Source organism: Elephas maximus, chromosome 25 (genome assembly GCF_024166365.1).
Source record: "Elephas maximus indicus isolate mEleMax1 chromosome 25, mEleMax1 primary haplotype, whole genome shotgun sequence".
Lineage (NCBI taxonomy): Eukaryota > Metazoa > Chordata > Mammalia > Proboscidea > Elephantidae > Elephas > Elephas maximus.
In genome coordinates this window covers 56730043-56748808 of record NC_064843.1, presented here as the reverse complement: position 1 = coordinate 56748808, position 18766 = coordinate 56730043, and the positions used below count along the sequence as shown (strand labels likewise).

The 18766-nt window shown below is 39.1% G+C and overlaps 1 protein-coding gene across 2 annotated transcripts in view; it reads left to right on the top strand.

The window, feature by feature from the left end:
* Positions 1-18766, top strand: part of KIF16B (kinesin family member 16B) — a 397632-nt gene that overhangs the window by 54368 nt on the left and 324498 nt on the right. For both annotated transcript variants that reach the window (XM_049870024.1, XM_049870023.1), the window contains exons 6-11: positions 404-513; positions 4013-4155; positions 5760-5928; positions 6097-6228; positions 7987-8162; positions 15797-15862. In XM_049870024.1, coding sequence (XP_049725981.1) covers positions 404-513; positions 4013-4155; positions 5760-5928; positions 6097-6228; positions 7987-8162; positions 15797-15862 — 796 coding nt within the window. The remainder of the gene's footprint in view (positions 1-403; positions 514-4012; positions 4156-5759; positions 5929-6096; positions 6229-7986; positions 8163-15796; positions 15863-18766) is intronic.

Below are 18766 nucleotides of genomic sequence, written 5' to 3'. Positions count from 1 at the left end.
CTGAATTAAGTTTGTGTCATTCTTTGTATTGGTAGGATTACTATAAATCTAATCAATGACTTGAATGGTTATAGTGCTTTTTCCTCCTTGAAATTAAATCTGTGTGGGAAGTCAGCATCTTTGGTGGTTACCAGGGCAGACATGGTAATCTAGGGTTTACACGTCAGCTTTACCTCTCAGGGCTATGTGGCCTTGGACATGTTATTTAAATCACCCTAACCCTCTGTTGTCCAGATAATAATAATACCTACTTCTGGTTTATTGTAGATTAAATGAAATAATTGGCACAGTATGGGTATATAGTTCCACCTATAAAGTAGGTTTCTTCTGTTTTTAATGTTATTGTTGTAGTTATTAATGCCTGAAATAATTTTTCTGAATTTGATTCCTTTTAAAATTTTAGCTACTTAGAAATTTATAATGAGCGTGTGAGAGATCTCCTTAGGCGGAAGTCATCCAAAACCTTCAATTTAAGAGTCCGTGAGCATCCAAAAGAAGGACCTTATGTTGAGGGTAAGTGTAGGTATTTCATAGGTCTGTACTTCTTGAAAATTTGATTTGGAAATAAGACTTTTAAAAGAAGGAAAAAGAGTAGCGTGATGGGGAGACTGGGAAATTTATTTTTGGCATTTTATTATAGTAACAAAATGATATGAGCTGTCACTACACAATATTCATTTAATGAATTCATACTTCACTGGGTGTTCACTGATTTCATGGGGCTTGCTGATATATTTCCTCTGACTTCAAGAACTCTGGAAACTCATTTCCAGTGTTGTTAGGCAAGATTCATAAACCTATATTCTGTCTCTTAAATGGAACTGCATTTTACCAGTATATTTTTACTGACCCTATTTTTTTTTGTGGGTAATGGTATGTGGAAACCCTGGTGGCGTAGTTGTTAAGTGCTACGGCTGCTAGCCAAGAGGTCAGCAGTTCAAATCCACCAGGCGCTCCTTGGGAACTCTATGGAGCAGTTCTACTCTCTCCTACAGGGTTGCTGTGAGTCAGAATTCACTCAACGGCAGTGGGTTTGGTTTGATTTTTTAACGGTGTATGGGGCCCTGGTGGCTCAGTGCTTGAGCGTTTGGTTGCTAACCAAAAGGTTGGCAGTATGAACCCACCAGTTGCTCCTTGGAAACCCTTTGGGGCAGTTCTGCTTTGTCCTGTAGGGTCGCTATGAGTTGGAATCTACTTGATGGCAATGGTTTTTTTTTTTTTTTTTAATGATGATATGTGACAATAAAGATATTCTAGTATCTCTTACCTGTGAAGAAGAGTGTTTGCAGTGTTTCCTGTACTGTTGTCCTCAGCATTGGTGTTGTGATACACTAGGTGTGTCACAGTTGTGAGGAATGACACAAGTAATAATGGTTAAAGGCTGGCCCTTGCTGATTATTTTCTTTAAAAAATGGGCTGGATTGAAGGCCATCCCTGTAACAAAGCTCATCTCCCTCACCGTGCATTCTAGAACCCTGTCTGCAGTGCGAGGGGCTGGGGCTGAGCGATGGCTGCCGTAGGAATCACACACATGGACGTGCTTTCACGTGGATATCGTCCTTCATCTGTGTCTCCTTGGAGGCAAGACTGAGAATTGGTCAGGGGTTTAAAGATGTTCCTGTTCTCGGTTGTCTTTTTTTCCTGGAGATACCAGGTGCCTCAACAGGATCCTGTCTGTATATTATTAAATTCCCAACTGAACTTTCTCCTTCTATGCCCACAGTGAGGTGTGTGAGTGTGGACTGTGGAATAGCTATTAACAGCTTCACCCTAACATACAGCTTTATGTTTTCCTTTTAATTGTCTTATCAGATGTTAAGACATTGTAAAGCTGGTGTTTGTGAACAAACAGAATGATCAAGCAGGGTGAAAATCCAGAATCTGACCCAGGTACTTCTGGAGATTTAGTTTCTGATAAATGTACTGTTAGAACACTAAGGGAAGTGTGGATTTTCAGCCTGTCCAGGAGAAAAACAAAAGTTACTTGGTACTATATCTCAGTTTTTACACTAGGATAAATAGCAAATGGATCAAAGGTTTAAATGTAAAAAAAAAAAAAAGAAATAGTAAAATGACTGAAAGAAACTATGAACTAATTTTTCCCAGAAACTTGGAGAAAGGTAAGTTCTTTTAAATTTTGGCTTAAAACCCAGAAACTATAAAATAAAAGATATTGAATTTGAGATCGTTAAATATAAAACTTTATGCTTGGCAGAGACACCATAAACAAAGTGAAAAGCCAGATGACAAAATGGGGAAAACATTTTCAGACAAGAACTAATTTCCCTAATATACAAAGAGCTCCTATAAATCAGTATGGACGGGTCCCACAGTATAGTAGAGAAATGGACAAAGGGTGTGGGTAGACTATCCACTGTACCGGAAATACAGACGATTTTTACATGGAAGAAAGAGTGCTCAGCCTCACTCATAATAAGAGAAGAGCAAAATAAAACTATATTGAGATAACATCTGTCACCTGTCCCTGCAGATGTAAGTAGACCTAGTAAGACAGTACATGGAGGCTGTTGGGAAACAGGCCGTCTTGTACATTGCTGCCACTGGATATAAATTGCCCTCTATGGAGGATAGTTTTAGTATAAAGAACCCCAAACTGGTTGCTGTTGAATTGATCCCGACTCATAGTGACCCTATAGGACAGAGTGGAACTGCGCCATAAGTTTCTAAGGAGCGGCTGGTGGATTCGAATTGCTGACCTTTTGGTTAGCAGCCATAGCTCTCAACCACTGTGGCTCCAATTTTTTTTTAAACTTTACTATATCTATCAAAATTACAAATGTCTTTTGATCCAACAGTTCCACTTCTAATAATTTATTCTGTAGAGGTATTCACATACATTTGAAAAGACTATGTCCAAGGTAATTTGTAGCAGCGTTACTTGTAATTGGAAAAAAAATGTAAACAACTCTGTAGTCTCAATAGGAGACTAGTTAAATTGGTTATGGTACATACATATAATTGAATACTCTGCAGCCTTAAAAATGAATGAGGTATCACTTTAAGAACTGATGTAGAATGTTCTCCAGTATGTATTTTACATGAAGAAATCAGGGTACAAAACAGTGTTTGTAACATGCTAGCTACCATTTGCATTAAAGGGGAAGATGGATATATGGATGTGTGTGTGTGTGTGTGTATATATACACGCACACCAAACCCGTTGCCACTGAGTCGATTCTGACTGCTAGTGACCCTGTAGGACAGAGTAGAACTACCTCATAGGGTTTCCAAGGCTGTAAACCTTCATGGAAGCAGACTGCTCATCTTTCTCCTGTAGAGCAGCTGCTGGGTTCAAGTTGCCAACCTTTCTGTGGTTAGCAGCCAAACGCCTTCACCCCGTGTCACCAGGGCTCATACACACACACACACGCATGCACACGTACATATACATATATATACATATGTAATTTTCTGTTACGTGTGGGTTATTTCTGAAAGAGTGCAGAGAAGCCGATAACACTGAAGTGGAATTGGGTGGTGGATTGGTGGAAAGGCGTGGGAGGGAAACCTTTCACACAGTATACTTTGTGGCGGCCTTTGACTTTGGAACCACATGAATATTCAAAAAAATATCTTTAAAAGAATTTAAAAAATGCATTTGGGTTTTGCATGCAGGTCATGTGACCATCGGGCTTTTGAAGAGGCCGCGCTGTTACATTTCCCTTTATAAGTCTACAGCCAGTGCTAATGAGGTTGATGATAATTGCTAACGTGTCCTAACTACCCTGCGTGATAGGCACACACATTATCAGATGAGGTAGCTGAGTCACAGGAACCCAAGTCACGTGTCTGTAGCAGTGTAAGCCCACAGCTGGTAAGTAGCAGAGCTGGGATCTGAACCCAGGCAGCCTAGCTCCTAGGTCTGCATCATAAACCACCACGCTGTAGAAACAAGTAGGATCTTTAAACAAGTCAGCGTAAATGGAATTTCTTACTCTCTTTACTATACATAAGAGGTGTTTCTTCACCCGTCTTCCCCCCGCCCCCCCAGATCTATCCAAGCATTTAGTCCAGAATTATGGCGACGTAGAAGAACTTATGGATGCAGGAAATATCAATCGGACGACCGCGGCGACCGGGATGAACGATGTCAGCAGCCGGTCTCATGCCATCTTCACCATCAAGTTCACTCAGGTAAGGGCAGCGAGGTGGGTTCCTGAGGCCTCTGCCTGCTGATTGCTCTGGCTGAGGACTGATAACTGTTCAACCAGGAGCAGCAGCAGGCAGGGGAGACTGACTTTTTGTTAATTAGAGTTGAACACATGCTGTGTGCTGCGTTTTTCTGTCGTTGCAATCCCAGTGATTTGAAATGTCCTGATCTCCACCCTTAGGAAATATTTAGCAGGCTTCTACCCTGTTCTAGACATTAAAAAATGTGTTCTGTGCTTAATTAAGCAAAAGTTTTCATTGTTGCAAACTCCGTGGGAAGTAAGGGATTGAGAGCCAGGCCAGCTGGAGGCCAAGGTGAGTAACTCAGTGTGGTACGTTATCGCTCCATGGAGCTCACCCCGCAATGCTGATTATGATTATTAGAATGATGTTAAGAGAAAATGAACATTTATAGCTGCTAATGTAAGAATTCATTATAATCAAGAGGTGGAGAGCATCTTGAATATGTATGGAAGTTATTGAGGGTAAATATTGCTTTAGTACCTAGGACAGTAGATCAGGTGAAGGGAAATGCAGAAATTTAGGGTCCACCGAGAGCTTCAGCATATGCTACGGCTTTGGAATGTCCTAACCTGTGTCAGTGATGGAAGTCATCAGATCGAAAAACAGCATTTCATTAGTTAGGGAAATCAGAGAGCAAAGAAAACGGAACATTCTCTGTGCGCCAGTCAGAACAAGACCTGTTAAACTCTCCACAGCTCTACCTTTTGTTATGCCTTTGCCTCACTGGAGTTTTACTGGTTTTTCTTCTGCTTTCTGGTTAGAAATGCCTGTTTCTAAGAGGTTTACATTTCTATCAGGATTTTGTAATTCTGTTTGGCATCTTGGAGCAAACTGTAAACATAGGCTAAAAGCCTTTGGGAAAGTAGAAGCTTGGCATCATTCAGAAGCAAGGAATATAATATTTAACATTTTCAGACATTTTTTATAATTTGCGAGACAGAGTGTTTTATCACTGAGTAACGGTCGAATGATCTTTTATGTGATTGTCTGTATTTATCACCTTTGGGATAGCTGTTGTGCTGGGAGTGCTACAGATACTGTGTGGGACCAATGCTAATGACTTGCTTACTCACAGTTCTCTTTGTCGAGTGCCCCTCAGTGCTGAATTCCAGCACTGGAAACGCCGGTGGTGTAGTGGTTAAGTGCTAAGGCTGCTAACCAAAGGGTCGGCAGTTTGAATCCGCCAGGTGCTCCTTGGGAACTCTGTGGGGCAGTTCTACTTTGTCCTGTAGGGTTGCTATGAGTCGGAATCGACTCGACAGCACTGGGTTTGGTTTTCGGTTTTTTGGTTATTCTGACACAGCCAGATTCAACCAACTTTTGCTGAGAATGACGGAGTGATTGGAGTGAAGGATTGGTTCTTCAGAATCACATGTGGTAGACCACTGTTGTATTCAGTTTAATTCTGGAAGTTTTATAATCAGTACGAAGGACAATAAAACAACAAAACTAAAACAAACAAAGACCTACCCTGGGAGATCACAGCGAGGAGTGGAAAATAATTAGAATTTGTATTATAAACAACATCAGGGCCCTCTTCAGTTTGCTTTTATATTTTACCACAGGCAAAATTTGACTCTGAAATGCCATGTGAAACCGTGAGTAAGATCCACTTAGTTGATCTTGCCGGAAGTGAGCGTGCGGATGCCACTGGTGCCACCGGGGTTAGACTAAAGGAAGGGGGAAATATCAACAAATCCCTCGTGACTCTAGGAAACGTCATTTCTGCCTTAGGTAGGTTTACCTTGCTTCCTTTTGTTTCTGGTGGTACTGTATTAGCACGAAGCAATTTAGTGTTTGTATTACAGACCGAGGTAACATCCTCAAGGTTTTAGGACCAATTTTAAAGAAAAAAACTTCAATAACTGTCTTCCCTCCTCCTTTCTTTTCTTCCTGCCTTAGCCGATTTATCTCAGGATGCAGCAAACCCTCTTGCAAAGAAGAAGCAAGTCTTCGTGCCTTACAGGGATTCTGTTTTAACTTGGTTGTTAAAAGATAGCCTTGGAGGAAACTCTAAAACTATCATGATTGCCAGTAAGAATTTTAAGTTTTTTTTCTCAGCATGGAGTGTTTCGTGTCAATTAACTGTAAATATTTAAGTTAAAAGGGCTCATTAGGCAGTAGCACCTTTTGTTCCCTAAAAAAATACTGGTTTTTCTATCTTGAAAAAAATCACCTAATATCATGGGAACTCTGTAGGGCAGTTTTACTCTGTTTTAGAGGGTCGCTATGAGTCGGAAGCGACTCGGTGGCAGTGGGTAGTGGTTATAGTATCATGTTAAAGAAGCCCTGGTGGTGCAGTGATTGAAGGGATCGACTGCTAACCGAGAGGTCGGCAGGTTGAAACCACCAGGCTCCGTGGGACAAAGGTGCAGCGGTCGGCTTGCGTAGATACACACAGCCTTGGAAACCCTGTGGGGTTGCCGCAAGTCAGAACTGATTTGATAGCAGTGGGGGTATAGTATCATAGTATTAACTGTTTTTCCCCTTCCCCAGTTCCACCAACTTGTCACGTTCGTGGTTATGGAAATTGTAATAACATGCATAATGACTCTCGGATTTTCTTTGCTTAAAGTATAATATAAAATAGAAACTTTTAAATCCACTAACTCATGTTGCTGTTAGTTGCCTTTGAGTCAGCTCCGACTCATGGCGACTTTATATATAATAGAACGAAGCATCGTCTGATCCTGTGCTGTTTCCGTGATCTTCGGTACGTTTGAGACCATTCCACCATCTCATATTCCGTTGCCGTCGATTCCAACTCATAGCAACTCTATAGGACAGAGTAGAGCTGCTCCATAGGGTTTCCAAGGAGCGGCTGGTGGATTTGAACTGCCAGCCTTTTGGTTAGCAGCTGTAGCATGCCGTAGCTCTTAACCATTGCACTACCAGGGCCCCCCACTAACTCATAAAAGGAGGAAATAATTATAGGGACTCAAAGTAAAAATAACCCAACTTTGTTTCTCTGTTGAAAGCAGTCAGTGAGTTTAAAATGAAGAGTTGTGAGCTAAGACAAACAAAAAATAATGATAAAAGTAATACACTTTATTTCTATATTTTGACCAATTAACTGAAGAAGCGGAATAGGGAAAACATGTAAAAGAGGAGATAGTTTTTGAGGAGAACTCACAAAGTTGTTCCCCTCGTATTCCCTTCCCCTCCCCCTTCCTGTCTCTCCTCTCCTCTTCCTGTCCTTCTGGGTCTTCCCCTGCCTCATACCATCCCCATATTATACCTGGATTGTGGAAGTGAGGGTTCTACGTGACTGTATAGTAACCTAAACCTTTAAGTGTGGTATGGAGGTGAGGGGTCGCATTAAGTAAAAGTGTTGAGAGGAAACGAATTGACTGATATTTACAAATCAATTTACAGCTTTCAATATTTACAAAGACAGTAGGCTTTGCCAGACCTTTGTAAAAGTATTTTAATGTACTTACTATTGAGAAGTACAAATAGTCTGGAAGTCGTCTTCCTCTATTTTCAACAACGACCAAAAAAAAAAAAAAAATGCTCCTAACTACAGCGAGATATCTCATGTATCATTTTCATTTTAGAATTGGTTAGATGGTTGATCCTTGACTTAAGAAGAGCAGAATAACATGTAATTTGGTATAGTGAGCACTCTTTCCTATAAATCTTAGATAATTTTTAATATTTGTTCCCATGGCAATGAATATTTAGTCTATCCAGTGACCTGGGGTTAATCTGACTTTTAAATTACAAACCAACTTTGTGTTAAATGAAACACGGAGTGCTGAATAAATAATTTTTTGAATACATTCTTCACAGCCATTTCACCTGCTGATGTCAATTATGGAGAAACCTTGAGTACCCTTCGCTATGCAAATAGAGCCAAAAACATCATCAACAAACCTACGATTAACGAGGACGCCAACGTCAAACTCATCCGTGAGCTCCGAGCTGAAATAGCCAGGCTGAAAATGTTGCTTGCTCAGGGGAATCAGGTTGTGTTTTTTTCTGAGATTTATGGATAATTTTCTTTGAGTAATGGCATCTATTTCTAGATCTTAATGAGACAGTTACCTCGCTTGTGGTATTAATTTGACTAAGTAAAAAACAAAACAGAAAACCAAACCCAATGCCAAATAACTGCTAAGTAAAAGATTGGATGAGTTAGCCAGTTACTCCTTCACATCAGCCTCCGATTGGCCTTCGCGTTCATTATGTGCTCTAGTAGATTTTATCCACTAAACCTGTAGTGATTAACTACAGTTATCAATTTTAGATAGAATTTTAGCATGCAGTAGGATTAGTGGCATAATCTCCATTCGTGGAAAGAATTTGAGGTGCTTAGAGTAATGTCTGAAATTCTACCCATGCATTTCATGACTTGAAAATGTGTTTTATCAGAAGAAAAGATTTATTTAAATACTTTTCTAAATTTTTATTTCATATGGCCCATTATAGAGGTGGTTGTGGCAACTCAGTGACACCTGTGATATTATACTTTGTGACTTGGCTGTGGTGATGTCCCTCAGGCCTTGCTTGATTGTTGAAATGTCCTTGCCTCAGGCTCCTTTTGGGATTCTAGTGAGGAAGCCTTGTCTTTTTGTGTTTTTCACAGTAAACTTCTTTATAAACTGTATAGTGTACAGTTACGTTCTGTGATGAATAGTGTTACAGTTAAGTTCTGGTGGGTTGCTGTGAAGAAAGACCACCCTTGAAAGAAAATCAAGGATAGCTTTTTAAAATGTTGAACTTAGACTGGGGTTGGAAATAAAACAGAGAGACATTTCCTCCCATTTTGTTAACCCATGAGTGGATATCTTAAGTGTATCATTTAAAAAAAAAAACAACAACAAAAAACACTTTTCTTTAATGCAGTCATCTCTAGGGCAGTGCTTTCCATCTAGGACTACATGGCACTTGAAGCTCTTGACATCCCATAAATGGTTTCGACTGTGAAAATATTGACTGGATAAAAATCTCACTGATGTTCCTGTGTGCTGAAATACACCTGACAGCTCTTTCCCATAAGATGACAGATAGCAGTCGAAGAGAAATTATTCCTTGTACTTATAAATACCTCCACACACATTTGACTTGATCCTGTGGAGCTTTCCAGTGTGAATGGAAGCTGTCGGGATGAATAGTCAGCTGGGTGTGATTTTATGAGGCCTATATGGTTTTTTATATGCCTCTTCTTGGAAACCCTATGGGGCAGTTCTACTCTGTCCTGTAGGGTTGCCACGAGTTGAAATTGACTCGACAGCAGCAATGGGTTTTTTAGTTTTTATGTAACTTATAACGTGAACCAAAATAATCATTTTTATTATATACCTAGTTATTGATATCTTTCCTTATTGTTTTAAAAACATTATTTATTTTAAAGTAAGCGTTTCAAGATAATTTGATAGGCTCCCCAAGCTACTGTATGTGAGTGAAAATATTTGGAAAATTCTAGCTTTAGCTTCTTGTGTTTGACCTTTTACTAAGTTATGAGAATGAAGCGAAAAAGGAAAGATTGGCCTTTTTGAATTAAACTGAGGAAAACTTCAGAAGAAGCCTATATAACCCACATGGACAGAATGACTTTAATTATTAAAACTTTTATAGATTCTCTCCAAAGAGTTACTTCTTTAGAGGCCAAATATAAGGCCAAACAGTTGCCTTTTATTTGTAGTCTTTGTGTTTCTTTCATGACCAGAGACCACTGCTGTAATTAAGGGAATTTTTTTTTTTTTTTGCTTTAGTTTTGAAGGTAAGGACGGAAAAGATGATTAAATCTATTTTAGAGCACATTGAAGACAAAATTTTTGGATAAACTTAAAACAGTACAATAAAAATGGGAGTCCAGTTTAAAATAATTCATCATGCTATGAAACTCTAAATCGTTGTCAGACAATACAAGCTTATCCTAAATTAATTTTATGATGTTTAGTAAAATGAGCAGGTGTTCATAAATGCTTATTAACAGTCCCTATATAAATTTTCTGAGGCCATTGCTCTATTCCCAGAATATACTATTCATGGGTCTTTGAGAATGTTACTTACTCAAATCAAAGTTTCATTTCTAGGGTTATTTGTTTAGGCACAGCTAAATAAAAATCAGCTCCTGCTTTTAATAGCCTTACACATTTGCCATTGCAAAATAGCATGTGCATCAGAGTTCTGAAAGCACAATTTAAAAAAGCAAAAGATTCTGACCTGTATTTGCTTCACCTATATATATATATATGTGTATCTGCAGTGGTTTATATGTATAATCTTTTATACAATTTTTGTTTTTGACGGCACTGGGTTGGGTTTTATCATATAAACCACTATATAAAGTTTTCATTAAACTTTTTTTGAAGTATTACGTGTGTACTGAAGAATTGCATTTTGTAAGTGTAAATTGTCCCAAGCTGACCTCTGCCATCTAACCCACACCCAGATCAAGAAACAGAACCTTTAACAGCATCCTGGAAGCACCTCTGTTGCTTCTTTACAGCACCTCCTGCCCCTTCGCTCAAGGGTAGAGTCCTGACTTCTAGCAGCGTGAATGAGTTTTGCCCATTTTTGTTCTTTATATATGTGGAATCACATAGTGCATATTCTCTTGATCTGAATTCTTTCATTAAACATTATTTTTGTGAGATTCATCCATGCTCTTAAATACAGTTGTAGGTGATTTATTCTCACTGCTATATAGTATTCCCTCATGCAAACATGTCCTGACCCATTTATCTGTTCCACTTTAGATCGATATTGGGAGAGTTTCCTGTTTGAGACTGTTAAAATTAGTGCCGTGATGAACTTTGTTCTGCATGTCTTTTAGTGAACATATAATTGCATAAGTGTTATGTTTAACCTGAGAGTGGAATTTCTGGGTCAGAAGATGTATATATGTTCAGTTTTAGTAGATACTGCCTAACAGTTTTTCAGCGTGCTTATACTAATTATATTCCACCATCAACGTATGAGAGTGTCAGTCGTAGTTGCTCCAGCTCCTTGTCAACACTTGGTTTTGGATGTTTTTCATTGTAACAATTCTTGTGGGTGTATAGTGGTATCACAGAATGGTTTTAGTGTGCATTTCTCAGATGATTAATGACACTGAGTAGATATCTTCTCTTTTGAAGTGTCTCTTCCCTTTTATTATATTTAAAGCATATTTTCAAACTTCTGTTTTTAATTTGGCAGTTAGAAAATATTTCTTTGCTCGTTCTTTTCTTTTGAATGTATATGGAAACAATAAAATGAAACAATGTAGGACTGAAATAAAAAGCAAAAGTCAGGAACCAAAGAAGACAGTGGGGAAGAGAAGATGGAAGTTGGGTGTGTTCCTCATTTTTACAGCAAGGAATCAAAGATGAATTTTAAATGTAAACTTTTAGGATAGACTGCATCTCAGATGTGGAGTCACAAAGTAAAACTCAGTTACATGGTGTTTGAAAGAAGGAGCAAAGACCTGCCAGGTAACTTAAGGGGAAAGAAAGCAGTGTTATAAAAACAGCATTATGTGAGCTTAAAAAAAGAGCATATTCTCATGTTAAAGAGTATAGCTAATAATAAAAATCAAACATGTCATCAAATTTCAGAAAGGAAACCAACAACCAAAAAAAAAAAAAGAGAACTGGGAAGTAGGAGAGAAAGCCAGACACACGTTCATCACAGGAAATGTTAACTCTTCTTTCTCATTTTGTGAGAGCTCCAGTAGACAAAAATAAGTAAGAACATAGAATATTTACATAACATAATTAAAAGTTGCTATAATCATTACAAACCAGAAAAAAATTACAACTCATACAACAAAAGACTAGTTTTCTTATTATGAAAAAAGCATCTATAAAAAAATGAGAAAATGATCAAACCAAATAGAAAAATGAACAAAGGATGTGAGTCCATGATACATAGAAAAAATAAATTTAAATGACTTTGTAAACCTATGAGAGTATGCTCAATAAAAAAAAAAAAAACACTACTTTTTTTTTTATAGCATTTGAAGTATAATAAATGCAAATTTTAAAAATGATTGAAATGGGTATGTATAACTATATACATATATTTGTATATGTGTATAGTACATAATCATCAAACTGTGGACTTAAGATTTGTGGATTTTATTGCATGTAAATTTTACCTCAGAGTTCTTAAAAATAATGAGATGTCCTTTTCATCTATTAGACTGGCAAAGATCAAAAAGCTTGATTATGCAGTATATTGGCAAAGGTGGGAAGAAAGAGGTGCTTGTATACATTGTTAAAAGCCGGTTGCAGTTGAGTTGATTCTGACTCATAGTGATCCTATAGGACAGAGTAGACCTGCCCCATAGGGCTTCCAAGGCTGTAACCTTAAGGGAAGCGTAGTGCCACATCTTTCTCCCACAGAGCGGCTGGGGGTTTTGAATCGCCAGCCTTTTGGTTGGCAGTAGAATGCTTTAACCACTGCGCCACCAGGTCTCATTATACTGTTAGTGGCGTTAATACTGCTACAGATTTGATGTAGTGTTTCTCTTGATTTAATGACACGTGAATTCTATCTGTATGTTATGCAGTCGTGAATTATTTTCTTCTAAACAGAAACCTTGCAAAGAATAATTTAATTGAAAATAGCTTAGTTTTATCAAAGATTTTTTAAATAAAGGACTTAGGTGGATCTTTCTTTACATGCGCTACTTCAAAATACTTTTCCAACAGGGGTGGTGGTTGTGATATATATTCACATATATTCAGTCATTGATTATCTACTGAGTTGATGGTGTGGTAGGAATGTTTGTTTTAATTTTAGATGAAAAATCCCAACAGTGGATTCTTTAAAATTAACCATGTTATTAAAAGGCATACTAACTGGTTTGAAAATTACCAATTGTGTATAAACAATGCTGTCATGTTAAAAAGTCTGTCACTTTTATTTCCTCAGTGAGAAATATTTATTGAGTACCATCTGTGAGCAAGATGACATGCTAGGTGAAGTGATGCATTGTAGTAACAGGTTAATAAAACTTGTTTTCACCAAGGGCAGAACTGACCTTGAATTAACTTTCTGGCTTCATTCTCTGCAAACCACAGAAAAATGGGATGCTAGCTGTATAAGCAGGCAACATTTCTAATGATAAAAACAGTCCCTAATTGGTACATTGCGTCTGTATAGAACCCTGAGTCCCCGGTGGGGCAAAGGCTTAACGTACTTAGCTGCTAACCAAAAGGTTGGAGGTTTGAGTCCACCCAGAGGTCACTCAGAACAAAGCCCTGGAGATTTACTTCTAAAATATCAGCCATTGAAAAATCCATGCAGCATAGTTCTGCTCTGACACATGGTCACCATGAATCAGAATTGACTCAATGGCAACTCTAGGACTATAAATGCTTGCCAGAAAGTTATGCTTTGGGTTTTCCTCCGTACAGCAACTCCTGTACCTGGGTGTGTCCATTGCGGGGACCCTAGAGGATGTTCACATGGAGTTGTTACAAGAGACATCAGCTCCTGTGGGGTGTGGGCTTCTAAGTAAAGGTGGGCTCCACGCATGAGTGTGTGAATCTTGATACTCAGAGGGCCCAGGAGAATAGCTCCTGGACAACTGTGAGGACTGCTACCCAGACTGCTGTCTTAGGCTGGGTTCCCTAGAGAAGCAAAACCAGTAAAGCATATAAGTATATATATAGAGAGATTTATAGCAAGGAAACAGCTTACGCGAATGTAGAGGTTGGAACGTCCCAAGTCTGTGGATCAGGATAGAGGCTTCTCCCAATTCATGGAGCTGCAGAAGCTGGTGAAGCCAAGATCAGCAAATTGGAGAGCAGGGTCCCCCTCACAGGTTGTGAAGGTGGAGGAATCCCCAAGGTCGGCAGGCAAGACTGCAGGGTTTCTCCTGATTGACATAGCTGCAGGGGCTAGTGAACCCAAGATAGGCAGGTCGGGGAGCAGGATTCTTGCTTGTAGGCCATGAATATTAACGAATCCCAAGATGGACAGGTAAGATGCTAGCTCAAGTCCCAAGAACCTGAGGTCAGAGAAGAGACAGCTGCTGGATCCAGAACAAGCCACCAGCCTTTGCTAGGCGAGCAGGAAGGAAGTGGGCAGTGGAAGGTGGAGAGATGCAGGTGGAGGGGGCGGTGAGCTGCCACAGGCCCCACCCCTGCAGGTTCCACTCAGCAGATTCCATCATGGGGGTGATCACATGCCAGATTTCAACAGGGAAGTGACCACAACATTATACAACGGCCAAAACACTGAGAATCATGGCCCAGCCAAGTTGACACACAATCTTAACCATCACAACTGCTATGCGGAAGTGGAACCTGTGCCTCCCCGCAGGCAAGCTCTGCTTTCTGCCGCGTAGGCAAGTGCCAGGTATGGCCACCGTTGTTGCGTTAGTCTAAATGTTTAACTGAACCCAAGAAGACCGCCTCGTGGGTGTTGTCTGAAAATAAGCTGAAAAATAAATAGTAATAAAAAAAAACGCCTCCGTGGAGGACAATTTGGCAATTTAAAATAATCACACATAGAAATAACCCATGAAGTCCCCTTCCAGGAATTTAATTCTATTCATATACCCATGTATGCAGTCAGTCGGCATAAGGATATTGACTGCAGCAGTGTTGGGAAAGCAAATGAGGAGTGAAAGCTACATTTTCTTTACTAGGAGAGTGCTGACATGAAGAATATCCGTAGAGTGGCCTATTGTACAGTGGAATTGGAATTGTTAAAAAGGAGGTGGGTAGAGACAGGAAAGGAAAATGGAACCAGGCAGAGAGGTGCTCAGGAGGCTTCAGCTGACTTACAGCGTTTTAGTCCTTGAGCTGAGTGATAGGTGTGTGATGCACACTAGCCTTTCTTCGTTTTTCAATGCCTAATACCGCATGTGTGTTTTACTATTAATACCCCATGTATGTCAGAGCAGAACTGTGCTTCATATGGTTTTCAGTGGCTGATTTTTCAGAAGTAGATCGCCAGGCCTTTATTTACAGTTTGGTGTGTACACCTGCAGTTATTATGGTCACATCCAAGCATGTTTTTGCCTATTCTTAATGTTGTCTTTTTCAGTCAACAGTATATCTTGGGGAAAACCCAGTACAAATAAAGCTGCTTCATTCTTTTTAACAATTCCAGTTGCATTCGTTGTAGAGCGTACCATTGTTTTCACCTGATTTTGTTGTTTATACTCCTGCAGCATTGATAAGGGAGTGAGTAACTAGATTGTGGTGTAGCCAGGCCATACACGGGATGCTATCCAGCAGTGAGAATAAATGCATTTCATTTGCATGTATCCCCTCGGATGAATCTCGAAAACCTGTGGTTGAGCGGGACTCACCCTTTTTACCTTTTGAGTTTTGTAGTTTGTGCATATTCAAAACAGGTGAATCATAGAGGACCTATTGGGGTTTAGATCATGTTTGATTTTGGTAAAAGATCACTTACATGTTTGTCTTGCACTTTGCTGATTAGCATTGCAAATGTAGGTTTACCAGGGTGTGATGGTTTTCAACATTATGAGATTTGTGCCCCATAAATTAAAGACTTAGTTATAACTGATGCTTTTTTATATATTCATATTTTGTTTGGAAATTTTTGATAATTTACTGTATTCATGGAAAAAGTCTTTAGATTTTTGCTGTTTACTAATTGTTGATCTTTTCTATGGTTTAAATTGTAGATTGCCCTCTTAGACTCCCCTACAGCTTTAAGTATGGAGGAAAAACTTCAGCAGAATGAAGCAAGAGTAAGTGATACTTTGACTTATTTTTTAAATCATAACTTTTACTGTGTGTTATGGATTGAGTTTTGTCCCCCCCCAAGTATGTTGTAAATCCTAGCCCCTATACCATTAGTGGAGCCCTGGTGGTACAGTGGTTAAGACCTTGGCTGTTAACCAGAATGTCAGGAGTTTGAATCCACCATTCGCTCCTTGGAAACCATATGGAGCAGTTCTACTCTGTCCCATAGGGTTGCTATGAGTTGAGATTGACTCCATGGCAATGTATTTGGTTTGATGGGTTTTTATACCATTAATGGTTATAATCCCATTTGGGAATGGGTTTTCTTTATTTCATTAATGAGACAGTATTAGTGTAGCGTGTGCTTTAAGTCACTCTTTTTCTATATAAAAGAACAGATTAAGCCAGTAAGCAAGCACAAAGGGGAAAGATAAATAAAATCCACATGATTGCCAAGGAACATAGGAATAGAAGCTGAAAAGAGACAAAGGCCTTCCCCGCAGAGTGGACAGAAAGAGAGAGAGCCTTCCCCTAGAGCTGGTGCCCTGAATTTGGACTTCTAGCCTCCTAAACTGAGAGAATAAATTTCTGTTTTAAACCCACCCACTTGTGGTATTTTCTGTTACAGCAGCACTAGATAACTAAGGCACTTATATTTTAAGCACATGCTCTTTAGTGCTCTCGTTTGAGATTGATCTTCTTTCTTGGTTACTTAAGCGGCACCCCCCCCCCACTCCCACTCTCAGTCTTTTTTTTTTTTTTTTGGTGAGCTAAATCCCAGGGTCATTTTAAAGGAAGCACAATAGCTGACTTTTTATGTATCAGATCACGTTATGTGTGACTTACTAAGTGGAATTTGTCTGTCACAGAATGGCTAACTGCAACTATAATTCACACACCTGCCCTGCAAAGCAGTGAGGTGGCTCGGAACATCAGAGTAGACAAGCATCCCGGGTCTAGAGAGTCCATGTTCAACATTCACTAAATAGCAGGGGCTCCCAGAAACTTACAAATGACCATGGTTTCGTTTTCTGCCATCCCTTTTGCTTTGTTTCCAGCTGGAAGTGCAGCACTTGGGGAATCTCTAAATACTTTAGGTAGATGCTTCGTTTTTCTAAACCTGAATGGGATTTGAGGCTGGGAGGGAGAGTGGCAGTGACCGGCCTGAGGAGAGAAGAGCTCTGGAGATGTTAGCAGCCAAAGCCAGCATTCCTGCACTGGCGCTCTTTGAAGACCAGTTTCATGGCTTACCTGGCTATATGCCATTTTTGTTAACAACAACAACAACAACAACAAAATCCTCTGTGAAAAAGAGAAACAGGCATTAAGAACAATTTTTGGAGTTGATTTTGTTCACTGTGTTGAATGGTTAAAACAGAAAGAAAGGGAAAGTTGGATTGTGTTGGTAAAGACTCTCTCAAGAATAAACAATATTAAAGATATAAATTGGGCCATAGTTAGGAACTTGTTGACTTCCCTGAATAATTATGCTGATAATAGCATTTGTAAAAACATGAGTGTCTTAATCCCTATATTTCCCATGAAATTTTATATGTTGGTGCTTGAAATTCTAATTTTGAGTCTGTGTATAGTCTTAAATTGTTTCTTAATAATAGTTTTCAGGAATACCTAGCAAGTTAATAGAAACCAATAAACATTTTAATTTGAATGCATTATGCATGCTGTGACAGAAATGACTGCTTATCTTGTTCTTAACATTTTCCAAATTGTGTTTAGTGTATTGCCGACCCTTTTTAATTGCTTGCCATCTCCTTGGCTATAAATCTCCTCACGTGATTACCTTGATAGAGGTGGTATCACAACATTTTCGTTTTTTGTTAATTTTATAAATGAAGATTATTTGATTTAAATTCATTAGTGAAATAAATCCATGGCGTAATTGTAATGTCCTAAAGCTAGAATTATTTGATTGAATGGGAAAGGAATTGATTGGCTTCATTTCTTCAGTGAGAACTTATCTATTGGTGAAATGCAGAATCATTTATTGTTGAAGGTTTTGTATTTCTCAGAGAAATTGCCAGTGAGAATGTGTATGTTAACTGATGAGTATAAACTAATAAATGCAGTGTACCAGTCTTTTTCCTTCTATATGGAAAGAAGGCATAAGAATATCCCCTTTATGAGAGCTTTTCCCAAACAAACAAACAGAGAAACACGGTAGCCATATATATGACTTACTGTTACCATCAGAGTTCTGGGAGCCTGGACTTTCAAGTGGTGAAAGTCAGGATTGGGGAGTGCCTGCCTGGTTGCAGTGTTTTCAAACCATTAAAAACAAATAACTAAGAGAAACTCTTCAGTCTGGTGTCCTATGCTTTTCACCAAGACGATGACAGATTTTGACTTTAATAATGAGTAGAAGAATCATTATTAAAAAATGTTAACGTAGAACTCCTGTAGTTCTGTTTAAGGTGAGTTGAGGAGTGAAACGAACTGCCACTGAATGATTGGTTATAGGAGATTGGGATAGATTTTGATTTTCCCCTCATTCTTCCGTTCTTTGTCAATAGCGAATGCTTTCTTTCACAAAGTGTGCTGACAGTCTGCTTCCGTGAAGATTACAACCTTGGAAACCCTATGGGGCAGTTCTACTCTGTCCTAAAAGACCACTTTGAGTCCGAGTCAGTTAAGCGGCCATGGGTTTGGTTTTTGTTTTTTTTAAACTTTACGGAAGCAGACAACCACATCGTTCTCCTGTGGAATGGCTGGTGGGTTTTGACCACACACTTTTTGGTTAGCAGTCATGGACTTAACCACTGCACCACCAGGGCATCCTCCTCTCAGTCTTAGGTAAATTCCTCTCCATAGAACACATTAGTCATTCTTTTTTTTTTTTTTCACTTCCTGACTGAAGCATTGCTCTTTGTTTCTTAATTGATCACCTGTTG